The sequence below is a fragment of the Ursus americanus genome, chromosome X (genome assembly GCF_024610735.1).
Source record: "Ursus americanus isolate L20-20 chromosome X, mUrsAme1.1.p, whole genome shotgun sequence".
In the NCBI taxonomy this organism is placed as follows: domain Eukaryota; kingdom Metazoa; phylum Chordata; class Mammalia; order Carnivora; family Ursidae; genus Ursus; species Ursus americanus.
The window spans coordinates 63,630,377-63,650,437 of record NC_142164.1 but is presented as its reverse complement, the minus strand read 5'-3'; the positions used below and the strand labels follow the sequence as shown (position 1 = coordinate 63,650,437).

The window sequence follows — 20,061 nt, the reverse complement described above, 5'->3', positions numbered from 1 at the left end:
ACATGTTCACTGGCGTAGCACTTTTAATTTCCTTCAGTAACTTTTCCTTTGCATTCACAACTTGGCTGGCACAAGAAGCTTAGCTTTCAGCCTCTCAGCTTTTGACATGCCTTCCTCACTAAGCATAATACTTTCTAGCGTTTGACTTAAGATGAGAGCCATGTGACTCTTCATTTCACTTGAATACTTAGAAGCCATTGGAGGATTATTAATTGGCTTAATTTCAATATTGTTGTGTCTCAGGGAATAAAGAGGCCTGAGGAGAGGGAGAGAGATGGGAAATGGTTGGTTGGTGGAGAAGTCAGAACACACACCACAGGGGCACCTGGGTCGTTTAGTTGGTTAAGCGTCTGCCTTCAGTTCAGGTCATGATCCTGGGGGCCTGGCATTGGGCTCCTTGCTCAGCAGGGAGCCTGCTTCTCCCTCTGTTTGCCATTCCCCCGTTTGTGTTCTCTCTCTCTGACAAATAAATAAATAAAGTCTTTAAAAAAAAGAACACACACATTTATCTGTTAAGTTTGCCATCTTATATGGACACAGTTCATGGTACCCCAAAACAATTACAATAGTAACACCAAAGATCACTGATCACAAATCACCATAACATGTATAATAATAATTAAAAATTGAAATATTGCAAGAATTACCAAAATGTGACACACAGACATGAAGTAAGCATATGCTGTTGGAAAAATGGTGCCAGTAGACTTGCTCAATGAAGGGTTGCCACAAACCTCCAATTTGTAAAACACACACACACACACACACACACACCAAAACTCAATGTCTGTGAAGCATAATAAAGTGAAACACAAAGAAATAAGGTATTCCTATACTTTTCATGTTTCACAAGTCTCCCAGATCTTAGCTGCTTCACTGAAATCTCTTTGTCTTCCTCATATGAGAGCAAGAGTAATAAAGGGAACAACAAAAACTCCCTAGCTTTAATCATCATCATCATTATTATGATTATTGGTTCTTCTTTTTTATTTTTTAAATTAATCAATTATTTTTTAAAGATTTTATTTATTTATTTATTTATTTATTTATTTATTTATTTATCAGAGAAAGAGAGAGAGAGAGACCACAAGCAGGGGGAGTGGCAGGCAGAGGGAGAAGCAGGGTCTCCCCTGAGCAAGGAGCCCAATATGGGAGCTAGTCATTGAGCCACTTAACTGACTGAGCCACTCAAGCATCGTGGTTCTTCTTTTTTAGATATAGTCATCCCTTGATTATTTTTCTCTTACTAAATTTCCTCTAATAATCTTTACTTCTAACAATCATTTAAAATACTTTCCCTTAACATCATGCTACTCTTTTTCAGTTATTAATCTAGCTATTAGATTACCTTTCTTTCCCTTAATATAACGATTTTTCTATCACTTGAAATGTCTGACTTGTCTGAAATCTATAAATAGAAAATTTTACTCTAGTCTTCAACCATGGGATTTATAAATTGTATTGCCTTATTTTTTTTTTTAGAAAAGTTCCTTATCCTACTGTGAGATCCTTGAAGGCAAGGATCATGTGTCACTCATTTAGCAGCCTCAGGGCCTATAGGATAGCCATGTCTCTGGCCAGAGAGGATGTTAAATGACTGTTGAATAAATGAATATCATATATAGGTGGCTTCATTTTTATAATATGCATTTAGTATTAAAAACTATATCAAGGTACTTTTCGATATTCCTCCCATGAAGCATGGCTAAAAACACTGTGTATGAAGAAAATATAAAGACTGAAAGGTAAGGAGAAGGAGGCTGATGGGCTAGGGACCTCAGGACCTGAGGAGCAACATAGCAGTAAATTACTTGATTTTTATTTTGGCCTCATATATCTTAGACATGGAGCTGAAAAAGTTAGCAACTCAGAAATACCAATGGATAAACAAGACCCTAGAAAATCCTCATTCTTCTAGCTAAAAGACCAGGAAAGAGGTAGCACAGCAAGACAGAAAACTTTTAGATGATAACCACTCTGTTCCAGCCAAACACCATGGGGAAAAAAATTCATCCCATCTGACTTTTATCAGCAAAGGTTTAGTGGGAAACCTAGACTTCTACACTCACCTAGTTGTAACAAGGTGCCCCAAACTACCCCACCATGCTGAGGTAGTGTCAACGAAAACTAAGTGGAGAGCTAAGAATTTAATTCTTTTTTGGTGGTAAGAAGGCCTACTCTTCCCCCATAATGTCAGTGGAGGGAGCCTGGACTTACACCTTCCCAGATTTTAACCTTTGACTCCCCTCCCATTCCTAGAGAGGTGCCAAGGTGGTGTCACTGAAGGCCAAGTAGGAAAGTGGGACTTTTAACATCATTCAATATAGAAACAGTTAAAGCAATGTGGGAAATAGTAATAAGCAATCCCTGCCCTTCCTAGCCAGGAAAATATCAGATGAAGCCCAATGGGGATTTTGAACACCAATCCCTGCTCAGTAGTAACAAGGCACCCATCCTTCCCAGGGTGTCAATGGAAGCTAAGCAGGGAACCTGGACTTCCACCCCCATCTCTGACACCCCATCTAGCAATAATGAGGTGGTGCCTTACTGGCACAGTGTCATAGCAGACTTGTTAAAACACAAGATTTAGATAAGATCCAGAGTCTTATAATATCCCAGATGTCCAGAATAGAAAATCACTTGTCATAGCAAAGACTAGAAAAATCTCAACTACAATGAGAAAAGATAATCAACTAACACCAACACCAACACAACACAGATATTGGAATTATTTGACAAGGATTTTAAAGCAGCCATCATAAAAATGCTTCAATGAGAAATTACAATCATACTTGAAACAAATGAAAAAAATACTGTCACAGCAAATAAATAGAAGATACAAAGAAGAAACAAATGGACATTTTATAACTAAAACATACAACAACTGAAATAATGATCATAAGAAACTCTCTGGATACGCTCCATGAAAGAATAAAGAGGACAAAGGAAAGAATCAGTGAACTTGAAGATAGGACAATAGAAATCATCAAATTTGAACAACAGAGAAAAAATAAATTGGAAAAAAAATGAACAGTTCCTCAAGGAACTGTGGGGCTATAACAAAAGATGTAACATTCCTGTCATCAGCGGAGTCCTGGATGGAGAGGAGAAAGGAGATACAGCTGAAAAAGTATAATGAAATAATGACTGAAAAATTCCCAAATTAGGCGAAGACAAACCTACATTATCAAGAAGCTGAGTGAATCCCAAGAGGATGAACTCAAAGAAATTTATGCCAAAATACATCATAATAAAACTTCTAAAATCTAAACACACACACACACACACACACACATCTTGAAAACAGTGAGAGAGAAATTACACCTTAACTAAAGGGGAAACATTCAAATGACAGTGGAGTTCTCATCAGAAATCATGAAGGGCAGAAGGAAGAAGTGGCACATTTTTCAACTGCTGAAAGAAAAAACCGTCAGTCCAGAATTGCATATACAATGAAAATATACTTTAGGAATGGAGGCAAAGTCAAGATATTCTCAGATGAAGGAAAACTAAGACACTTTGTCACCAGCAGACCTACCCTAAATGAATGGCCAAACGATGTTCTTTAAACAGAAAGGAATCAATAAAAGAAGGAACCTTGAAACATGAAGAAGGGAGAAAGAATAATGAAAGGTAAAATTATGGATGATTACAACAGACTTTCCTTCTCACTTTGTGTTATGTATATTACGTTTAACAGTTGAAGCCAAAATTATATTGATTCCTAAAGTGGTTATCAATGTATATAAAGCAAATATTTAAGAAAATTATATTATAAATGAGGGAGAGTGAAGAGACATACGGAAAGTTAGGTTCTTACATTCCACTCAAACTTGTGAAATGTCAACATCAGTAAACTTTGGTAAGTTACATACATATAATATAACAGTTAGAGCAACCACTAAAAAAGGTATACAAAAGGAGACACTCAAAAGCACTATAAATACATCAAAATGGAATTCTAAAAACTGTCAAAGGGACCTACAGGCAGGCAGGGAAAAGGGAAATAGAGGAAGGAAAAACAGAAAACAAAATTAAATGATCCCACCATATCAATGATTATGTCCACTGTAAATGGTCAAAATACATCAATTAAAAGAGCTTGGCAGAGTAGATAGAAAAAAAAACATATCCCAACTATACGCTGTCTACAGGAAATTCACTGCAAATATGTATCTCCACGGAATTATGCTAGGTGAAAAAAGCCAAACTTCAGAGGTCTATACTTTATGAGTCCACTTACATAACTATCTTAAAATAATACCATAGAGATGAGAAACTAGTTGTTGCCTAGGAATGGTAAGGAAGTGGACTGGGTATGACTGTGAAGGAGTAGCACAAAGGAGATATTTGTGGTGATGGAATAATTCTGTATCTTGATTGCAATGGTGGTTATAAGAATCTACACACGTGATAAAATGATATAGAACTATACACATATATTGAACCAATGTAAATTTCTTGGTTTTGATATTTTAGTATAGTTACATAAGATAACCATTGGGGAAAACTGGGTAAAGGGTTCATGGAACCTGTCTGGATTATTTTGGCTCTTTCCTGTGAATCTACAATTATTTCAGAATTTAAAAGTTTAAAAGAAACCCAAACAGATTGATTTTTAAAAAAATCTATATATTTGCATGTAACACCCAGTGCACCATGCAATACGTGCCCTCCTTAATACCCATCACCAGCCTATCCCAATCCCCCACCCCCTCCCCTCTGAAGCCCTCAGTTTGTTTCCCAGAGTCCACAGTCTCTCATGGTTCATGGAACATTACATCAAAAACTAAGGATATACTGTATGGTGACTAACATAACATAATAAAAAATTATTATAAAAAAATAAAAAATTAAAATTAAAATAAAATAAAAATCTATATAAAAAACCTATAGCTAATGTCATAATTAATGATGATAAACTTGAAGCTTTTCCACTAAGATCAGGTAAGACAAAGTTATTCCCTCTTATCATTCTTTTTCAAAATCATTCTGGAAGTTAATACAAGGAAAGGGAATAATAGGTATACAGATTAAAAAAGAAGATATAAAACTGTCTTTATTCACAGATGACATGATCATCTATGCAGAAAATCTGAAAGAATCAACAAAAAACTCCTGAACTAATGAGTAATTATAGCAAGTTTGCAGGATACAAAATTAATATACAAAAGTCAATTGATTTCCTATATACCAGTAAGGAACAAGTAGATTTTGAACTTTTAAAAATGAATACCATTTGTATTAAAGCCCCCAAAATGAAATACTTAGGTATAAATCTAACTATACACACACACACACACACACACACACACGAATTGTATATGATGAAAACTACAAAGCTGTGATGAATGAAATTTAAAAAGAACTAAGTAAATGGAGAGATTTTCCAGGTTCATGCATAGGAAGACACAATATTGTCAGGATGTCAATTCTTCCCAAATTTATATATAGATTCAATGTGATCCCAATAAAAATTCAAGTTATTTTGTGGATATCAACACACTGAATCTAAACTTTACATGGAGAGGCAAAAGATTCCAAATAGCCAACACGATATTAGAGGAGATGAACAAAGTTGGAGGATGTCACTACCCAACTTCAAGACTTACTGTAAGGCAAAATATTCAAGACAGTGTGATATTGGTGAAAGAATATACAAAGAGATCAATGGAACAGAATAGAAAGCTCAGAAATAGATCCACATAAATATAGCTAACTAAACTTAGACAAAGAAGCAAAAGCAATACTATAGAATGAAGAGTTTTTTCAACAAATGGTGCTGGAACAACTGGATATCCATGTACAAAAAATGAATCTAGACACAGACATTACAATCTTCTCAAAAATTAACTCAGAGTGGATCACAGACCTAAATATAAAACACAAGACTATAAAACTCCTAGAAAATAGCATAGGAGAAAACCTAGATGACCTTGGGTAGGGCAATGACTTTTTTTTTTTCAGCCGTATTGTATCTTTTCCCTTTATTTATTTTTTAATAATTTTTTATTATGTTATGTTAGTCACCATACATTATATCCTTAGTTTTTGATGTAATGTTCCATGATTCATTATTTGCATATAACACCCAGTGCACCATGTAATATGTGCCCTCCTTAATACCCATCACCGGCCTATCCCAGTCCCCCACCCCCCTCCCCTCTGAAGTCCCCAGTTTGTTTCCCAGACAACACCAAGGTACCATCCATGAAGAAAATAATTAATAAGGTAGATTTCATTAAAATTAACTTCTGCAAAAGACAATGTCAAGAGAATGAGAAAGTAAGCCACAGACTGGGAAAAAATATTTGCAAAATATATATCTGATAAAGGACTGTTATCCAAAATATAAAAAGTACTCTCAAAATATAAAAAGTACTCTTAAAACTCAACGATAAGAAAATGAACAGCCAAGTTAAAAAAATGTGCCAAAGTTTAACAGAAACCTTATCAAAGAAAATACACAGATCTTAGAGGAAGATGGTAGCAGAATAGAAGACCCTAGGCTCACCTTGTCCCATGAACACAACTAAATGACTATCAAATTATCCTAAATACCCCAGAAATTAACCTGAAAACCAAAAGAAAAAGCTCCACAACTAAAAGAAGAGAAGAGGCCACATTGAAGAAGGTAGAAGTGTGGAGATGTGGTTAAGAGGAGAAACAGATCACGGGTGCTGCGGAGGTGGGAGCACTGGTTGTAGAGAAGGGCAAGAGAGAGAGGAGCACACAGGTGAATGCACAAGGAGAACATTTCCCCAAAGCCATTAGCATAGAAAATGAAGGGGGCTGAATTTCATGAGTATATGCAACCAGTGGGGCTTAAAGCCTGGAGTTACAAAGTCAGCAAACTTGGCTGGAATCGAGCCCTGAGGGCACTGTGCTGCTCCTGGAGAGAAGGCAGGCAAACAACCAGGGGCAGACAGTGTGGAAACAGCAATCTGAAGAGTACCTAGAGTACACAGTAGGGAGATTATTTGCTGTTCTCAGAGCTATCCCTGAGAGGCAGCATTCGTGGAGATACCTTTCTGGAAACAAAGGAGCTGGTGGGTGACATTTCCCTCCCCCACTCCTCAGATTAAACACAGAGCCACCTGTAGGAAACAGCATAGTGCTGGCACTGGCTGCCAAACTTGCATACAAGTCCCACCACCCCTGTGCTCTGGTGGGATTACCCTTCTCAATCATGCTCTCCTCAATCCCAGTCTAACAGGCCCCTTCCCCAGACCAGCACAAACCCCTGCCCACATGACATTTCCTGACAAGAGAGTTCTGCAGGGCTTCAGTTCTGGTGGAGAAGGTGTCCAGTCTCATTTCACAAGCAGACCAGAGGACACTGGGTAAAACTTGTCACATTCAGGCCAGGGACCAAACACTGCCCACAGCAGGCAAGGAGAACCTCTGCAGAGGACTGGCCTGAGGACAGAGCAGCCAAAACATAATAGCAGAGCAAGTGCTGTGCATACCAGAGACACTTCCTGAAGCACCAGGCCCTGGGATTAATGACCCCTTCCTCATAAAACCATTACTTTCTGGAGCAGGAGATATAACTGCCTTTTCTAACACAAAGAAGAAGGCAGAGATTTAGACAAAATGCAAAGACAGAGGAATTTATTTCAAATGAAAGAAGATAAGGCTACAGCCAGAGATCTAACTGAAACAGATTTAAGTAACATGCCTGATGGAGAATTTAAAGCAACAATCATAAGGATACTCACTGGGCTTGAGAAAAGAAAGAAGACATCAGGGAAACCTTTACCACTAGATAAAAGAGTTTAAAAAAGAACCAATCATAGATGAAGAGTACAATAAGTGAGATTGGAAACAGGCTAGATACAATGAACCGCAGGCTGGAAGAAGCAGAAGAATTAATTAGTGACCTGGAAAACAAAGTAATGAAAAGTAATGAAGCTGAACAAAAGAGAGAAAGAAGAATTATGCAATACAAGGATAGACTTAGGCAATTCAATGACTCCCTCAAATGTAATAACATTTGTTAATGTAGGAGTCTCAGAAGAAAAAGAGAGAGAAAAAGGGAAGAAAATTTATTTGAAGAAGTAATAGCTGAAAAATTCCCTAATCTGGGAAAGGGAACAGATATCCAGATCCAGGAGGCAGGGAGAACTCTGATCAACATCAACAAAAGCAGGCCAACACCAAGACATTGTAATTAAATGGGCAAAATATATTGATAAAGAAAAAAATCTTAAAACCATCAAGATAAAAGGCCTTAACTTACAAGGGGAAACCCCTGAGGCTAGCTGGGATTTCTCAACAGAAACCTGGCAAGACAGAATAAAGTGGCATGATATGTTCTAAGTGCTGAATGGGAAAAAATGTGCAGCCAATACTCTATCCAGCAAGGCTATCATTTAAACTAGAAGGAGAAGTAGTTTCCCAGAAAAACAAAAACTAAAGGAGTTCATGACCACTAAACCAGCCCTACAAGAAATATTAAAATGGAGGCTTTGAGCACAAAGGAGAGACCAAAAGTTATAAAAGCAAGAAAGGATCAGAGAAAAATCTCAGGAAAAAATGACAAAACAAGTAATAAAATGGCAATAAATACGTATCTATCAATAATTACTGTGAATATAAATGGACTAAAAACTCCAGTCAAAAGACAAGATGTCAGACTGAATAATAATCTTACAAAAACCCATCTGTATGTTGCCTACAATAGACTCATTTTAGAGCTAAAAATACCTGCAGATTGAAAGTGAGGGATTGGAGAAACATTTATCGTACAAATGGGTATCAAAAGAAACCTGGAGTAGCACCACGTTTAACAGACAAACTAGACTTTAAAATAAAGACTTTGACAAGAGACAAAGTAGGTTACTGTGTAATCATAAAGGGGGCAATCCAAAAAGAAGATTTAACAACTGTAAATATTTATGCACACAACATGGGAGCACCCAAATCAATGAAACAATTAAGGACAAACGTAAAGGAACTAATTGATAATAATATAATGATAGTAGGGGACATTAACGTCCCACTTACATCAATGGACAGATCATCTAAACAGAGTATCAACAAGGAAACAATGGCTTTGAATGACACACTGGACCAGAAGGACTTAACAGATATGTATAGAACATTCCATCCTAAAACAGCAGAACACACATTCTTTTCAAGTGTACATGGGACATTCTCCAGAATAGAGCACATGTTAGGTCACAAAAAAGGCCTCAACAAATACAAACAGATTGAAGTTGTACCATGCACCTTTTCTGACCAAAACGCTATGAAACTAGAAGAAAACCTCAAGAAAAAATTTGGAAAGACCACAAACACAGGGAGGTTAAACGACATGCTACTGCACAATATGGGTCAACCATGAAATCAAAGAAGAAATTTTAAAAATACATGGAAACATATGAGAATGAAAACACAATGGTCCAAAACCTTTGGGATGAAGCAAAAGCAGTCATAAGAGGGAAGTAAATAGTAATACAGGCCTACCACAAGAAGCAAGAAAAATCACAACTAAACAGCCTAACCTGACACCTAAAAGAGCTAGTAAGAGAACAGGTGATGCCTAAAGGCAGCAGAAGGAAGGAAATAATAACAATTAGAGCAGAAATAAATGATATAGAAACTAAGAAAACAATAGAACAGATCAATGAAACCAGGAGCTGGTTCTTTGAAAAAAATAATAAAATTGATAAGCCTCTAGCCAGACTTATCAAAAAGAAAGGAGAAAGGACCCAAATTAATAAAATCACAAAAGAGAGAGGAGAAAGAATAACCAACACCACAGAAATCCAAACAATTGTAAGAGAATATTATGAAAAACTATATGCCAACAAATTGAACAACCTGGAAGAAATGGATAAATTCCTAGAAACATATAAACTACCAAAACTGAAAGAGGAAGAAATATAAAACCTGAACAGACTGATAGCCTGTAAAGAAATTCAATCAGTCATCAAAGATTCCCAACATATGGACGTCCAGGACCAGATGGCTCATGTGTGAATTCTACCAAACACTTAAGAGTTAAAAACTATTCTTCTCAAACTACTCCAAAAAGTAGAAAAGGAGAGAAAACTTCCAAATTCATTCTATGAGGTCAGTATTATCTTGATTCAAAAACCAAAGACCCCACTTAAAAAAAAGAGAGAGAGAACTACAGATCAACATCCCTGATGAACATGGATGCCAAAATTCTCAATAAAATACTAGCAAACTGAATGCTACAATACATTTAAAAAATCATTCATTACCATGATAAAGTGGGATTTATTCTTGGGTTACAAGGGTGGTTCAATATTCACAAATGAATCAACATGATACACCACATTAATAAAAGAAAGGATAAGAACCCTGTGATATTTCAATAGATGCAGAAAAGGCATTTGATAAAGTACAGCATCCATTCTTGATAAAAATCCTCAACAAAGTAGCTTTAGAAGGACTATATCTCAGCATAATAAAGGCCATATATGAAAAGCCCAAAGGTAACATAATACTCAATGGGGAAAACCTGAAAGATTTTCCTCTATGGTCAGAAAGAAGAGAGGGATGTCCACTCCCACCACTCTTATTTAACATAGTACTAGAAATCCTAGCCACAGCAATCAGACAACAAAAAGAAATAAAAGGCATCCAACTTGGCAAGGAGGAAGTAAAACTCTCACTATTTCCACATGACATGAACCCATATATAGAAAACACAAAAGACTATTAAAAAACTTGCTAAAACTGATAAATGAATTCAATAAAGCCACGGGATACAAAGTCAATGTAAAGAAATCTATGCTGGGATGCCTCGGTGGCTCAGTCAGTTAAACATCTGCCTTCAGCTCAGGTCATGATCTCAGGGTCCTGGGGTTGGGTCCTGCATTGGTCTCCTTGATCAGTGGGGAGTCTGCTTCTCCCTGTCCCTCTGCCTGCTGCTCCACCTGCTTGTGCTCACTCTCTATCTCTCTCTGACAAATAAATAAAACCTTTAAAAAATCAATGTCATTTACAATTGTACCAGAAACAATAAGATACATGGGAATAAACCAAACCAAAGAGGTAAAAGACCTGTACTCTGTAAACTATAAAACACTGAAGAAAGAAATTGAAAAGGACACCAAGAAGTGGAAAGACATTCCATGCTCATGGATTGGAAGAATACTGTTAAAATATCTATCCTACCCAAAGCAATCTACACATTTAATGCAGTTCCCATCAAAATACCACCAGTATTTTTCACAGAGCTAGAACAAATAATCCTAAAATTTGTATGGAACTACAAAAGACCCTGAATAGCCAAAGCAACCTTGAAAAAGAAAAGTGAAGCTGGGGTATCACAATGTTGGACTTCAAGTTATATCACAAAGCTGTAGTGATCAAAACAGTATGGTACTGGCACAAAGATAGACACATAAATGAATGGAATGGAATAGAAAACCCAGAAATGAATCCTCAACTCTATGGTCAATTAACCTTCAACAAAACAGGAATATCCAATGGGAAAAAGACAATGATGGTGTTGGGAAAATGGACAGTAACATGCAAAAGAATGAAACTGGACCACTTTGTTACACCATACCAAAAAATAAATTCAAAGTGGATTAAAGACCCAAATGTGAGCAGCGTCTGGGTGGCTTAGTTAGCTAAGTATCCACTCTTGATTTTGGCTCAGGTCATGATCTCAAGCCCTGCATCCAGCTCCATGCTGGGCATGGAGCCTGCTTAAGATTCTCTCTCTCTCCTTTTCCTTCTGCTGCTCCTCCCTTTAAAAAAAAGACCTATATGTGAGAGAGAGAAGCAAACCAAGAAACAGACTCTTAACTATAGAGAACAAACTGATTGTTACCAGAGGACGTAGGGGCACCTGGGTGCCTTAGTTGGTTAAGCATCTGCCTTTGGCTCAGGTCATGATCTCAGGGTCCTGGGATGGAGCCCTGTGTTGGGCTCCTTGCTCAGCAGGGAGCCTGCTTCTCCCTCTCCTGCTCCCCCTGCTTGTGCTCTCTCTCTCTGTGTCAAATACATAAAATCTTAAAAAAAAGAAAAAGAAGATGTGGGTGGGGGAATGGGTTAAATAGGTATTGGGTATTAAGGAGTGAACTTGTGATGAGCATTTGGTGTTGTAGGGATTTGTTGAATCAGTGTATTGTGTGCCTGAAACTAATATTACACTATATGTTAACTAACTGGAATTCAAATAAAAACTTAAAAAAAGAGAAAATATACAGATGAGAAATAACCATGCAAAGAGGCACTCAACTTCATATGTCATCAAGGAAATGCAAATGAAAAGAACAACGACCAAATTATGGTAAGAGCCCAGATGTATGTATGTATGTATATATACCACATCTTCTTTATCCATTTATCTGTCAATGGACATCTGGGCCTTTCCATAATTTAGTATATATAAATATATATATAATGGAATATTACTCAGCCATCAAAAAGAATGAAATCTTGCCATTTGCAATGATGTGTGGATGGAACTAGAGGGTATTATGCTAAGCAAATTAAGTCAGTCAGAGAAAGACAAATACCATATGATTTCACTTGTATGTGGAATTTAAGAAACAAAACTGATGGGGGTGCCTGGGTGGCTCAGTCATTAAGCGTCTGCCTTCAGCTCAGGGTGTGATCCCAGGGTCCTGGGATCGAGCCCCGCATCAGGCTTCTCTGCTAGGAGCCTGCTTCTTCCTCTCCCACTCCGCCTGCTTGTGTCCCCTCTCTCGCCGGTTGTCTCTCTCTCTGTCAAATAAATAAATAAAATCTTAAAAGAAAGAAAGAAAGAAAGAAAGAAAGAAAGAAAGAAAGAAAGAAAGAAAGAAAGAAAGAGAAAGAAAGAAAGAAAGAAAGAAAACTGATGAACATAGAGGAAGGGAAGGAAAAATAAAATAAGATGAAAACAGAGAGGGAGGCAAACTATAAGAGACTCTTTTTTTTTAAAATGTTTTTTTATTATATTATGTTAGTCACCGTACAGTACATCCCTGGTTTCTGATGTAAAGTTTGATGATTCATTAGTTGCATATAACACCCAGTGCACCATGCAATACGTGCCCTCCTTACTACCCATCACCAGTCTATCCCATTCCCCCACCCCCCTCCCCTCTGAAGCCCTCAGTTTATTTCTCAGAGTCCATAGTCTCTCATGCTTCATTCCCCCTTCTGATTACCCCCCCTTTCTTTATCCCTTTCTTCCCCTACCGATCTTCCTAGTTCTTATGTCCCATAGATGAAAGAAATCATATGATAATTGTCTTTCTTTGCTTGACTTATTTCACTTAGCATTATCTCCGTAAAAGACTCTTAACTATAGGGAACAAACTGAGGGTTGCTGGAGGGGAGGGGTGGGGGATGGGGTAACTGGGTGATGGGCATTAAGGAGGGCACTTGATGTAATGGGCACTGGGTGTTGTATGCAACTGATGAATCACTGAATTTTACCTCTGAAACTAGTAATACAGTATATGTTAATTAAATTGAATTTAAATTAAAAAAATTTAAAATAGAGAACAATAACATACCACTACATACCTATCAGAATGGCCAAAGTCTGGAACGTTGACAACACCAAATGCCAGAAGGATGTAGAGCAACAAGAACTCTTATTGCCAGTGGGAATGTAAAATGTTACAGCCACTTTGGAAGACAGTTTGGCAGTTTCTTACAAAATTAAACATATGCTCTAGCAATTGAGCTCCTTAGTATTTAACCAAATATGTCAAAGATGTATGTCCACACAAAAATTTGCACACAAATGTTTATAGCAGCTTTATTCATAATTGCCAAAATGTGGAAGCAACCAAGATGTCCTTCAGTTCAGTAGGTGAGTTGATAGATAAACTGTGGTACATCCAGACGATGAAATATTATTCACTGCTAAAGAGAAATGAGCTATTAAGCCATGAAAAGGCATGGAGAAACCTTAAATGCATATTACTAAGTGAAGGAAGCCAATCTGAAAAGACTACACAATGTATGACTCCAACTATATAACCTTCTGGGAAAGGCAAAACTATGAAGACAATAAAAAGATCAGTGATTGTCAGATGTTGGAAGGGTTAGGCAGGATGAATAGGTAGAGCACAGGATTTTTAGGGCAGTGAAAATATTCTGTATGATACCATAATGATGGATACATGTCATTAACCAAAAAAATGCTCTATCAAATATAATTTAAACTTTCTTTGACTGTACGAAAGTTACCTTCAAGCCCAGTCATCAGTTTTCATTGTATTGTAGATATTCAGAAGGGCCAAATAATCATGAGTTCTAGTTGATGAAATGTCAGCAAAGTGATTTAATGAGTGTAGTATTTTCCTCTTTGACAATACACTAGGACTATTTTTTTGGAAAATCCTTCCAGAATAAAAATACATACATCATAAATGAGATCTCCCACTGGCACTTTCTTCTTTTCTCCCCTCTCTCTTTCTTTATAACGTCAGATTTATTGAGGTATAATTTACATATGGTAATATTCACCTTTTTTATATGCTCAGTCCTATGAATTTTGACAAAAGAATACCATACTAGAGTTAAAATATATAACATTTCATCACTTCAGAAAGTTCCCTCATGCTCCCCTGTAATGAATCCTCTCCCCACCCACATCTTTCCTCCTGATGCTCACTGATCTGTTTTTCTGTCCCCATAGTTTTGCCTTTTCCAGAATTTTATATAAATAAAATCATTTGTGTCTGGCTTATTTCACTTAGTGTAATGACTTTGAGAATTGTTGAAGTTTTTGCTGGTAGCAGTGGTTCATTCCTGTTTATTGCAGAGTTGTAATCTATTATGTTAATGTATACCCACTCCCCCATTTACTGGTTGAAGTACATTTTGAGTTATTGCCAAGTTTTGGCAGTAACAAAAAAAAAAGCTGCTGAGTAATATTGCGTTGTATATATATGCCATATCTTCTTTATCCATTCATCAGTTGGTGGATATTTGGGCTCTCTCCATTTTTCGGCTATTGTAGATAATGCTGCTATAAACATCAGGGTGCACATGTCCCTTCAAATTTGTATTCTTGTATCCTTTGGGTAAATACCTAATAGTGCAATTGCTGGATCTTAGGGTAGGTATATTTTTAACTTTTTGAGGAACCTCCATACTGTTCTCCAGAGTGGCTGTACCAGTTTGTATTCCTACCAACAGTGCAAGTGGGTTCCCTTTTCTCCACATCCTTGCCAACACCTGTTGTTTCTTGTCTTGCTAATTTTAGCCATCCTGACAGGTGTGAGATGGTGTCTTATCATGGTTTTGATTTGTATTTCCGTGATGAGTAATGTTGAGCAGTTTTTCATGTGTCTGTTAGCCATCTGGATGTCTTTTTTTTTTTTTAATGAGAGAGAACAAACTGAGGGTTGACAGGGGTAGGTGGGTTGGGGATGGGCTAGATGGGTGATGGGTATTAAGGAGGGCACGTGTTATGATGAGCACTGGGTGTTGTATGTGATGATGAATTATGAATTCTACTCCAGAAACCAATATTGCACTGTATGTTAACTACCTAAAATTTAAATAAAATTTTAAAAAAAGAACAAAAGCAAAACAAAAAAAAGCTGCTATGAACATCTAGGTATAGGTTTTTGTGTAAACGTAAGTTTTCATTTATCTTGGGTAAATACCTAGGAGTGGGATTTCAAAGTCACGTGGTAATTGTATGTTGACCTTTACAAGAATCTGCCAAACTGTTTTCTGAAGTTGGTATACCATTTTGCATTCCCACCAGCAGTGTGCGGGATTTCCAGCTCCTCTACATCCTCTCCAGTAGTAGGCATTGCCATTTCTTAAAAACCTTTTTAGTGGGTATGTAGGGGTATCTCACTGTGGCTTTAATATGCATTTTTTGAATGATTAATGATATTGAGCATATTTTCATGTGCTTAATTTTCATTCATAGTGTGTGTACGTGTGAGATGTCTGTTCAAATTTTGTGCCCACATTTTAAACTGGATTGCTTACTTTATTCTTATTGAGTTATGAGAGTCAACTAACACTTGTGTTCTGGATACCAGTCTTTTTATCAGATGTGTGTCTTGTAAATATTTTTCCCAGCCTGTGGCTTGCTTTTTCACTCTGATAACAGTATGTTATGAAAGGCAGAAATTTTAACTTTTGATAAAGTCTAATGCATCAATGTTTTTCTTATATGGATCATACTTTTTGTTAATTTCTGTGAAATCTTTGCCTACCTAAAGGTCAGAAAGATTTTCTCCTATACTTTGTTCTGTAAGATTTTATAGTTTTAAGTTTTACATTTAAGCCTATGATCCATTTGCATTAATTTTTGTATATGGTGTGACTATTGGTATTTATAAAGCTCTCTTAAATATGATTACATCTGATTATTATTTAAAAGAAAACTTGAAGGAAGGCACATCAGGAATTTTAATCCCCATTTTACAGATAAGAAAATAGGATTAGAGAAGTGATGTGTGACTTGCTCAAGGTCCCACGGCTGATAAGAGGTGAAATTGCAAGGTAAGAGGTAAAATTGTGATGAGAAAGTTCAGGTTGCCTGCTGTCCCAGGCCAGTACTTTTGAAGCCAGACAGCTAGGGCTCAAGCTGATGCCCCAGCAAAGCAAAGATTCCCAGGGGGATCTGAGCAACCTATTAGGCACCGAGATAAGAGACGCAGATGGTGGACTAGCCTTGACCCAACTCAGATTGCACTTCTCTGACTGACTTGGGGTTCCACAGTTGAAGAGAGCCAGAAGCTGGCCTGTTACCTTGCCCTGGTGATACTCAGTGAATGCTTTTTGATGATGATATGAAGACTTGGAACATGTTCAGAGGAGAGCTCTGAAAGTAATTACTGAGTTAGAAATTAAAGCTAAGAAAAAAGGTTAAGGCAACTAATATTATTTTGCCTAGAAAAGAGGCCTAAGAAGAAACTTGATAACAGCTTTCAAAGAAAAAAAATGAGCTTTCTTTCTGAGGGGTTAGAGAATCTAAGTAAAAGGATAAATTTCTTCCTCCCTGGTGAGGATTGTTATGGACACTTAAGAACCTTTATAAACAGAATAAACTCTTCTTGAGTTTGGAGTCAGGGATTTGCTGAACATAGGCTCAAATGAAGGATTTCAGCATGAGGGTTACATGACTTCTTGCACAGTGTCCTTAGAAATCCCTGGGTGGCTCCTAAATCTGCCTTGTGTCCTCATACAATTCCAGGAGGCCTTTGTCTGTGGACTTCCCCGCTCTTTAGTCTTAATATCTTCACAGGACTGTTCCAATGGCCAACACAAGCTTTACCTTGGCTCCTGAAGGCTTAATTAACTCCCATGCTCCTTGGCCCTGAAGCCCGGTAGAATATGCTTAAGGCTATAAATCTGGCTTAGCATGCCTGGAAGGGCCTAAAATGTTGGCTAGTCCAAATCTGACCCCAATTCTTGAATCCCCTGTTTTATATGCATCTGCTTGCACACCTCCAATTATGGAAAGCTTCATTCATCCCCATAGAAGAAATAATACAATGAACTTTGGACTAGGAATAAGAGGAGTTGGGTTTGAGTCCCAGCTCTGCCACTAACTTGCTGTGTGATCTTTGTTAAGTCCCTTCGCATTTCTGGACCTGTTTCTTTAACAGTAAAATGGTAGTGGAGGAATCTTTTTGTTTTAGTTCATGTTGGTTTCACTGCTGTAAAGAATGGCCCTCAAAAATTCAGTGGATTAAAGGACAGAAGTTTGAAAGACTCCTAATTATTGGAAACAAACTGAGGGTTGCTGGAGAGGAGGTGGGTGTGGGCATGGGGTAACTGGGTGATGGGCATTAAGGAGGGCACTTGATGTAATGAGCACTGGGTGTTATATGCAACTGAGGAATCACTAAACTCTACCTCTGAAACTAATAATACATTATATGTTAATTAATTGAATTTAAATTTAAAAAAAGAAGTTTTGTTATTTCTTATGCAATGTTCAGGGAAGGGGTTCCAGACCGGAGAGGGAACTTTGCTCCATGTAGTTACCTAGGGGCCCAGACAGAACTGATGGCAGTTCTGCCCGTCTTAATACATGGCTTACAAGGTCACTTTGTAGTTACAGCTCAAAGGAAAGCAGAAATCTCAATGGAGTTTTTCATGGTCCTGGCCTGGAAGTAGTGTGTACTACTTTCACCCACAACCTATTGGTCAGAATTCAGTCATATGGTCATACCAAACAGCCAAAGTAGCTGAGAAATGTAGTACAGCCATGTGGTGACTAGCTAGAATATCCCATCATAGACTTGATCTTTAAAGGCCCCCTACCCCAGCTCTGAAGTTCTAGGTGTGTTTATTAACTAAACTCATGGTTAACACATTGCCCTGCTACAAGTGCTATGAAAGCCACCTAACCTCTCTGACCATTAGGGACCAGCAGGATGGCAGTGAGGCCAATACAATATCCCCTGTGAAAGGCCAGAGAAGAAGAACTGAGATACCAGCAGCATCACTGGGTACCACGTTAAGCTAAGTTGTCTTTGTGCTTCTTTTCTCTGCAGCATGGGTAGGAGCCCTCTCAATGGGCATGATCTTCTTCTGTTCTCCCATTGTGAGTATATTCACTGATCGTTTGGGCTGCCGAATCACAGCAACTGCAGGGGCTGCTGTTGCTTTCATAGGCCTCCATACCAGCTCCTTTACCAGGTAAGGCTAGGAGTTGCTGGCCATTTGCCCAAGGCTGACGATTGGCTTCTTTCTGGGCTTCAACTGGGGACACTTCTCATTGCAGAATCCGCTGTGGCCCTTTCCATGTAGGGTCCTCAAAGAATCATTGTCCAATGGGATTCATCTAGGTACGGTCTCCAGGACACATTGGTATGCCATATCCCCAAAGAGGACCCAAGAGTTCCAAAGTGGTGGGAGGAGCCTAAGCTTGGGAGTTCATAAAGCTGGGTCTAAGTCCAGTTTTGGCCACTAAACGGTTATGGAACAATTGATGAGTACCATTCCCCTATCTGGGCCTCAATTTCTATACCTGTACATGAGGGGATTAGACCAGATGGTCTTTTCAGGTCTCTTCCAGCTCTGCCTTTCTATTCCCCTTCAATATGCCACACAACTCATGACCTCACTTGCCTTCCTGGGAATGAGCTTCTGGAGTGAATCCATGTGAAACACCCACCATATAGGATTCCTGAGGGAATCTTATATTGAAAAAGAAGTCAGCTCAACGCAAGGCTGCTTAGCATTTCTGACTCCTTTCCAGGTATTTCTGGCTGCCAATGTATGGATAATTTGGGAAAGAAAAAAAAAACATGTCTTGGGCATGAGAAGGGATGTTTAGGAGCATCCCCCACTGGGGGTCTAGACCTAGCACCCAGCTACCCAGCCAGGCCCAGGCTTACGTCAAACTCTGGTCCAGTTGGTTCTACTGTCAAAACTTGGTAGTATCAGGCAAGAAGCAGGCTGTAAGTTCATTTTCTGGTTTCTTTCTGCCAACCCTGCAGAAGCATGTCTGCAGGGGAGGGGAGAAATAAAAACCCTCCACCATGGCCTGAGGAATATGGGACTCCTAAAGAAGTCTGTTGACTTTTTGCCAAAGACACTTTGGAAGTTATTATACCTCCTACTTCCAATCTGCCTGGGCTAGTGTATGAGAATGCTGGCCTGGAGACATGGCTAACTTGTCAGAGACTTACTTTCTGATCTTGGCTCACCAGAGAAGGACTATGGTTATACTCTCTAGGCCTAAGTTTCCACTCACAGTGGAGAAAGATAACTGGGTTCTGCCACAACTGGGCCCTGTGAGAGGGAGCCAGTTTTCTTTATGACTTGAGCATTTCTGGCTTGGATATGGCCTATAATGATTTCTTGGCTTGGTCCCATCCAACTGGGACAGAGGAGGGGAAAACCATGTCCTGCTTGGAATGTGCTCAGCCCTCCTATGGCAGCCCCCCCTCCCAAACCCTTTCAGGATTCTTCTGGTGGTTGGCCTCATTTACCCTCAGCAAGCTGGTGCCTGGCCCCTTGAGCGAAGGAGCTGGGCCTCAGAAGTGGCTCCAGTCTCAGCACTACACAGCAGAGCCCTGTTTTTTAATTCTGAGCAGAGTAATGTGTAAACAAATTAGCAACATACGGATCCCATTTCTCTTCCAG

At 38.3% G+C, this 20,061-nt stretch overlaps 1 protein-coding gene across 1 annotated transcript in view; it reads left to right on the top strand.

Annotated features, from left to right (window-relative positions):
* SLC16A2 (solute carrier family 16 member 2) overlaps positions 1-20,061 on the top strand; it is a 120,659-nt gene that overhangs the window by 88,328 nt on the left and 12,270 nt on the right. Inside the window, exon 2 of the mRNA XM_045799437.2 lies at positions 18,465-18,609. Within this exon, the coding sequence (XP_045655393.1) occupies positions 18,465-18,609 (145 nt within the window). The remainder of the gene's footprint in view (positions 1-18,464; positions 18,610-20,061) is intronic.